At 41.9% G+C, this 7,686-nt stretch overlaps 1 protein-coding gene across 4 annotated transcripts in view; it reads right to left on the bottom strand.

Moving 5' to 3' along the window:
- Nucleotides 1–4,167: 4,167 nt before the first annotated feature.
- LOC110496358 (tropomyosin alpha-3 chain) overlaps nucleotides 4,168–7,686 on the bottom strand; it is a 34,820-nt gene continuing 31,301 nt past the window's right edge. For all 4 annotated transcript variants that reach the window (XM_021572211.2, XM_021572209.2, XM_036952921.1 and 1 more), the window contains exon 9: nucleotides 4,168–5,610. In XM_021572211.2, coding sequence (XP_021427886.1) covers nucleotides 5,528–5,610 — 83 coding nt within the window. In that variant the 3' untranslated portion in view covers nucleotides 4,168–5,527. The remainder of the gene's footprint in view (nucleotides 5,611–7,686) is intronic.

Raw genomic sequence — 7,686 nt, 5'->3', positions numbered from 1 at the left:
CAGTTAGGATCACCACTTTATTTAAGAATGTGAAATGTCAGAATAGTAGTAGAGAGAATGATTTATTTCAGCTTTTATTTCTTTCATCACATTCCCAGTTGGTCAGAAGTTTACATACACTCAATTAGTATTTGGTAGCATTGCCTTTAAATAGTTTAACTTGGGTGAAACGTTTTGGGTAGCCTTCCACATGCTTCCCACAATAAGTTGGGTGAATTTTTGCCCATTCCTCCAGACAGAGCTTGTGTAACTGAGTCTGGTTTGTAGGCCTCCTTGCTCGCACACGCTTTTTCAGATCTGCCCACACATTTTCTATAGGATTGAGGTCAGAGCTTTTTGATGGCCACTCCAATACCTTGACTTTGTTGTCCTTAAGCCATTTTGCCACAACTTTGGAAGTACGCTTGGGGTCATCGTCCATTTGGGAGACACATTTGCGACCAAGCTTTAACAAGACTGATGTCTTGAGATGTTGCTTCAATATAACCACATAATTGTCCTTCCTCGTGATGCCATCTATTTTGTGAAGTGCACCAGTCCAGGCCCTCCTGCAGCAAAGCACCCCCACAACATGATGCTGCCACCCTCGTGCTTCACGGTTGGGATGGTATTCTTCGGCTTGCAAGCCTCCCCCTTTTTCCTCTAAACATAACGTTGGTCATTATAGCCAAACAGTTCTATTTTTGTTTCATCAGACCAGAGGATATTTCTCCAAAAAGTACAATCTTTGTCCCCATGTGCAGTTGCAAACTGTAGTCTGGCTTTTTTATGGCGGTTTTGGAGCAGTGACTTCTTCCTTGCTGAGCGGCCTTTCAGGTTATGTCGATATAGGACTCGTTTTACTGTGGATATAGATACTTTTGTACCCGTTTCCTCCAGCATCTTCACAAGGTCCTTTGCTTGTTGTTCTGGGATTGATTTGCACTTTTCGGACCAAAGTACGTTCATATCTAGGACAGAACGCGTCTCCTTCCTGAGCGGTTTGACGGCTGCGTGGTCCTATGGTGTTTATACCAGAGGTGGACCAAGTCATTGTTTTACAAGTCACAAGTAAGTCTCAAGCACTGTTGATACAGCATTGTCTTTATATCCGAAAATAATAATTTTGGGTATCATCTTTCCAAGGGCTCCATCTGAATTCACCCGCTGACATTCCTCTGCACTGCCACGCACAACTTTTTCTCAGCTTGCACAATTTGATTGTAATCCATTAAATGAAGAGTTGAAGCGCCGCACACTTTTTTTAATAGCATCATTTTTTATATTTGGGCTTGGGGAGGGTATCAAGTCAGATCGAATCAAAAGGCTCAAGTCCAAGTTAAGTCACGAGTCATTGGTGTTAAAGTCAAAGTCGAGTTGCAAGTCATATTATTGACTCGAGTCCAAGTCATGTGACTCGAGTCCACACCTCTGGTTTATACTTGCGTATTATTGTTTGTACAGATGAACGTGGTACCTTCAGGCGTTTGGAAATTTCTCCCAAGGATGAACCAGACTTGTGGAGGTCTACAGTTTTTTTCTGAGGTCTTGGCTGATTTATTTAGATTTTCCCATGATGTCAAGCAAAGAGGCACTGAGTTTGAAGGTAGGCCTTGAAATATATCCACAGGTACACCTCCAATTGACTCAAATAATGTCAATTAGCCTATCAGAAGCTTCTAAAGCATGACATAATTTTCGGGAATTTTCCATTTTCCACAGTCAACTTAGTGTATGTAAACTTCTGACCCACTGGAACTGTGATACAGTGATTTATAAGTGAAATAATCTGTCTGTAAACAATTGTTGGAAAATGTACTTGTGTCATACACAAAGTAGATGTCCTAACTGACTTGCCAAAACAATTGCTTGTTAAGAAGAAATTTGTGGAGTGGTTGAAAAACAAGTTTTAATGACTTCAACCTAATTGTATGTAAACTTCTGACTTCATCTGTATGTACATCGAGGAACATAAAACTTTCCACCTTCTCCACTGCTGTCCCGTCGATGTGGATGGGGGGGGGGGGGGTGCTCCCTTTGCTGTTTCCTTTAGTCCACGATCATCTATTTTATTTTCTTGAGGGCCCTCACCTCCTCCCTGTAGTCTCGTCGTTGTTGGTAATCAAGCCTACCACTGTAGTGTCTTCTGCAAACTTGATGATTGAGTTGGAGGCGTGCATGGCCACGCAGTCATGGGTGAACAGGGAGTACAAGAGAGGTCTGAGAACGCACCTTTGTGGGTGTTTCCTACCATCACCACCTGGGGGGCGGCCCGTCAGGAAGTCCAAGACCCAGTTACACAGGTCGGGGTCGAGACCCAGGGTCTCAAGCTTAATGAGTTTGGAGGGTATTATGGTGTTGAATGCTGAGCTGTAGTCAATGAACAGCATTCTTATATAGGTATTCCCTTTTGTCCAGATGGGATAGGGCAGTGTGTTGGCAAGCAAATTGGAGTGGGTCTAGGTTAACAGGTGGGTGGAGGTGGAGGTGATATGATCCTTGACTAGTCTCTCAAAGCACTTCATGACAAAAATAGTCATTTAGTTCAGTTACCTTAAAAAATAAAGAACCTTTGCTTTCTTGGGATGGTAGCCATCTTGAAAAGTGGGGACAGCAGACTGGGATAGATTTAATATGTCTGTAAACACACCAACCAGCTGGTCTGCGCATTCTCTAAGGAAGTGGCTGGGCTAGCCATCTGGGCCGGCAGCCCTGCGAGGGTTAACATGTTTAAATGTTCTACTCACGTCGGCCACGGAAGAGATCCCACAGCATTTGGTAGCGGGCCATGTCGGTAGCACTGTATTGTCCTCAAAGAAGTTGAATTTGTCTGTGAGCAAGACGTCTGCGACGGGGCTGGTGTTCTTCTTGTAATCCGCGAATGTCACGCAATGGACATTAGACCGGTGGACATCTGTCCTTTGGTCTGACGAGTCCAAATTTGAGATTCTTGGTTCCAACCGCCGTGTCTTTGTGAGATGCAGAGTGAAGCATGGAGGTGGGGTGATGGTGCTTTGCTGGTGACACGGATTTATTTAGAATTCAAGGCACACTTAACCAGCATGGCTATCACAGCATTCTTCAGCGATACGTCATCCTATCTGGTTTGCGCTTAGTGGGACTATCATTTATTTTTCAACAGGACAATGACCCAAACACACCTCCAAGCTGTGTAAGGCCTATTTGACCAAGGAGAGTGATGGAGTGCCGTTTCAGATGACCTGGCCTCCACCCAATTGAGATGGTCTGGGATGAGTTGGACCGCGTAAAGGAAAAGCTGCCAACAAGTGCTCAGCATATGTGAGAACACCTTCAAGACTATTGGAATAGCATTCCAGGTTAAGCTGGTTGAGAAAATGCCAAGAGTGTAAAGCTATCATAAATGCAAAGGTTGGCTTTTTTGAATATAAAATATTGATTAACACTTTTGGTTACTACCTGATTCCATGCATTATTTCATAGTTGTGATGTCTTTAGTCTACAATGGAGAAAATAAAGAACAACCCTTGAACGAGGTGTGTCCAAACTTTTGACTGGTACTGTACATATGCACCTACGATCTCAAGTTAGGATTCAGGGTAAAGTGCCTAGGACAAGTCATTTTGACTGATGTCCTTCGGTTCTGGCCCCAATTGATGCCCAGCCATTGTATCACACCGACTGGTATGTCATTGAGGAAGACTTCTGCACCGCCGTTGTAGTGATGCGTGCCAATCATAAGCTGTCATGCCTATATAGGCGATGCCAGCTGAGGCTTCCTTTGAAAACTGACAACGTGCTCTTCGGATTTCTGCCTCATTCCAGCAAGGAAGAAACATTGAGCCAGGAAGAAGAGTTCCCATACAAACAAGGCACAACCTCGACATGAGCAACTGAGGACACATACAGGTAGTGTTACCAAAACATGGCACATGACAGACATTCAAACAATCCCTCACAGCTCAATAGTAAGGTCTGAACATAGAAATATCAGCCATTTCATGTGTGTAACATGAAATACACTGTACTTGTGTTAATTGTTTTATGTATGCATGCATGCATCTCTTGGTATGAGTTTTTTTAAATGGTCTAACAAACAAATCAAAAGATGGCTGGCACTCAAGCCAGGGATGGGTCAATTCAATCAAGAAGACTACACAGAAATGAATTGTACTCTAGAGGAGAAACTAACTTATAGTTAGACGATAGTTTAGTATGGCAGTAAAAATCATGGTCTTTATTCAACATCAAAAGTCATTACAATGGAACAAGACAAACAAAGTGGTTATACACAGTGAGTTTCCAGTTAAAACATTGAGTTAATTTTTGGTGTTTTAGTTTAATCCCCTACTAAAATTGTATAGGTTTTACGTCACACTAATCAGATCCCCCACCCATTTTCTAGAATTGGCATGGTACTGGCAAGGTGATAGCCATTGATTTTTGTTAACCCAAGAACTTCACCATAAACCTGTCAAACTAAAAAGGCTGTTGAAACAGGCAGCCCAAACCTAATATTTTTCACACTGATTTGTATTTTGACCAAATCAGATCAGCTTGGAAAAAGAGCTAATATTGAAAGATCTGTTATGATTGGTCAAAAGACCAATTAGTGGAAAAAACAGAATTGGGCTGCCCATGTAAACGCAGCCAAATAATTAGTGTCATACAAGTGCAGCATTGTCTTGTGATAGTGGCTATTGTTTAAGTGGGATAAAACAAAATATCAGGCACACAAACAAATACCTAAGGAATAGGAAAAACACCACCCAGTGTGGTTTTGGTCCCAAACCGTATTGGTGTAAAGTAGGCAAAAATGAGGGATATAGGAGGACAGAAAGCCAGTTACATTCTGTACCCTATCCACTAACCCTTTTTGGTGTTAACTTGTCAGAAAGGACTGCATAGGCCTAAGCAATGTGGAAATGACCCATCCCTCTGATAGGCCAAGTGGCATTTACTCCATCTTGTTTACCCTTTTCAGATCTGTGAACATTCAGGGATTAGGTGTTAGGGGAAGGTGCTAGCGAACAAAATAGAGCCAGGCCAGAGTATACAACAGCAGGACAGGAGTAAATAATCACATGTAGTAAATGGCTGGTAAAAAAAAAAAAAAGTGCCCCATTCCCCCCTTTTTCTAATGGGCTATAATGGATGAGTGGCCTAACCATGTTCTTGTTAACTTGCCAATAAATCCTTAAAGGCAGTCATGCTAGCCCCATTCCAACAAGGAGAAGTTAGAATAATCGACCACACAAGCAAGATAGAATAATAGACCACACAATTAAACTATTACCCTATTAAACACCATTCCAATGGATAAAGGCAAGAGCTTCCGCAAGATGTCACATTGAAAACCTAAAGTTTAACAAGAAAAATCAATGCTGTTGAGAATAAAGGTGTCATTGTAAATAGTGGTTTTGGCACCCTCCAGTGGGGATTTTTCCTACCCTCCACTACAGCAGAGCGAGGAGGAATGAGAGACTGAATGAGAGAGAGGTGGAAAGCAAAGGTCGGCAGAGGGATAAGTGGAGGAAGGTGGTTTTTGGGAGAGTCCATCTGGGGGTTCTTAGAAGCTGTTGAGGTCCTGCAAAGTCTGGTCCAGGGTGGCATGGATCTTGAGGTTCTCCTCCTTGGCATTGGCCAGTCTCTCTGGAGAGGGGGAGAAAGAAAGGGAGAGGTTCATATTTACACTGCATCTGGATTCACAGGGGAACATGCCAAACATCCCTAGGTTCCACTTTAAGGGCTAAAGAACACTGCCATAATCAGCCGTTGAGAGCTTATAACTAGAAGCTGTTGGGTCTTTACCCCCAATAATTAAGCCAGTTTTCTAACCGTCCTGATGGGTTCTTATTGTGATTATGCGGTCATTACATAGCCCAATATGACTGAGGTTGAGTAGTTTTACCCTAAAACAATATAACTGGACATGTCTAAAAACGGGAAATCATCAGTGGTAGGGTTGCAAAGGGAGGGTATATTACTGGAAACTTTCATAGTAAATTGGTAACTTTCCTGACTTTTTTTGGGGGGGGGGGATATCAGATGATATCTAGTTGCCTTTGAGTACTTCAGATTATCACAGTTGTCTAATTCTCTGGGCCTCTGGCCTTTTCATATTTAAAAAAAAAACAATTTTTAAATACAAAACAAAATCCTAAATTTAAACCATCAACTAAGTGAATACCATTGGTGTTTGATATGAGGGTTTCAGCATGTTGTAAATTTTGATGCCAAACTGCTGTCAGTTAACTTTTTTATAGTTTGAAGAGTTGCATAGAGTTAATTGAAATGACATTTGATTAATTAGGCCATTATCTTGAATCATATGGTCTATTCACAAGAAACTAAAATGGACAGACAGATAAAAGGAACACTATAAAAAAAGAGTCAAGCATATACTTCCAAAATTACCATAGATTGTAATTATTGGCAAATTTACTTTAGATAACAGTAACTTTGGTAAATTACCAGTAGCTTTGCAACCGTATTCAGTGACTTAACTTGCTTTCATGTACCAAGCAGTTAGACGAAGGCTGCGTTTATTCAGACAGCCCAACATATTATTTCCACTAATTGGCATTTTGACCAATCACATCTTTACACATCAAATATTTTTCAAAGCTGATATGAAAATACCAATTAGTTCTAAAAAGATCAGAATTTGGGCTGCCTGTGTAAACACAGCCTAACACCGTACACAAACCGGTCGCGAGTGTTCGCAAATTGATTTTGTCCCCCGACATTAAACGCGATCATGACAGACAGGTTGAAATATCAAAACAAACTCAACCAATTATATTAATTTGGGGACAGGTCAAAAAGCATGAAATATTTATGGCAATTTAGCTAGGTAGCTTGCAGTTGCTAACTAATTTGTCCTGGGATATAAACGTTGAGTTATTTTAGGTTCTCTACTCCGACAATTAATCCACACATAACCCGGTCAACAGAATCATTTCTAGTCCTCTTTTCAGGCTTTATCTTTGGACTTTATATGGCAATTGGCATCTAATAGTATTACCATGAGGACGACCGACCTCAGTTCGTGTTTCAATCACCCACGTGGGTAAAAACCAATGAGGAGATGCATGTGGGTGTCTGCTTCTATAACCCAATGAGATGGGAGAGGCAGGACTTGCGGCGCATTCTGCGCCAAAAATAGAAACAACTTCTATTTTAGCACCTGGCAACACAGACGCTCGTTGGCGCGAGCAAGCAGTGTGGGTGCAATGATTGCAAAAGAAATGTACACACACGCATGTTATTCAACGCATGCGCACACGACGCAAGCGGTGTGGTCAGCATGTAAGAAGTCTCAAACACAGCATTCACAGTAGGTCCACAGGATACATCTTGAGCAACACTGCTATAAAGTGTAGGTTGTCTACATTTGTAATTTGAATAATGACTACTAAAATGGACCACTGTTTTCAACAAAAAAACAAAAACAACCACCAGATGGTGCCTCAAGGTAGTATCTTGTTGGGTCAATGCCATTGTTATGAACGTTCTACAGACGCCGCCCGCAACCACATTGATATTCAAAAGTAGAACGAGGGGTAATGACCATTTTGCCCAGGGCTCGAGTCCTGGTCCAAGTGCTCAAGATTGAGTGACTGGGTCCAGATCAACTCAAAATGAAGTTATTTACCCAGTCTGCCGATAGCAGGACTCTCCAACCCTGTTCCTGGAGAGCAACCATCCTGTACGCTATCTAGTGCA

This window comes from Oncorhynchus mykiss, chromosome 18 (genome assembly GCF_013265735.2).
Source record: "Oncorhynchus mykiss isolate Arlee chromosome 18, USDA_OmykA_1.1, whole genome shotgun sequence".
NCBI classification, from domain to species: Eukaryota; Metazoa; Chordata; class Actinopteri; order Salmoniformes; family Salmonidae; genus Oncorhynchus; species Oncorhynchus mykiss.
This window is presented reverse-complemented; position numbering and strand designations above follow the sequence as displayed.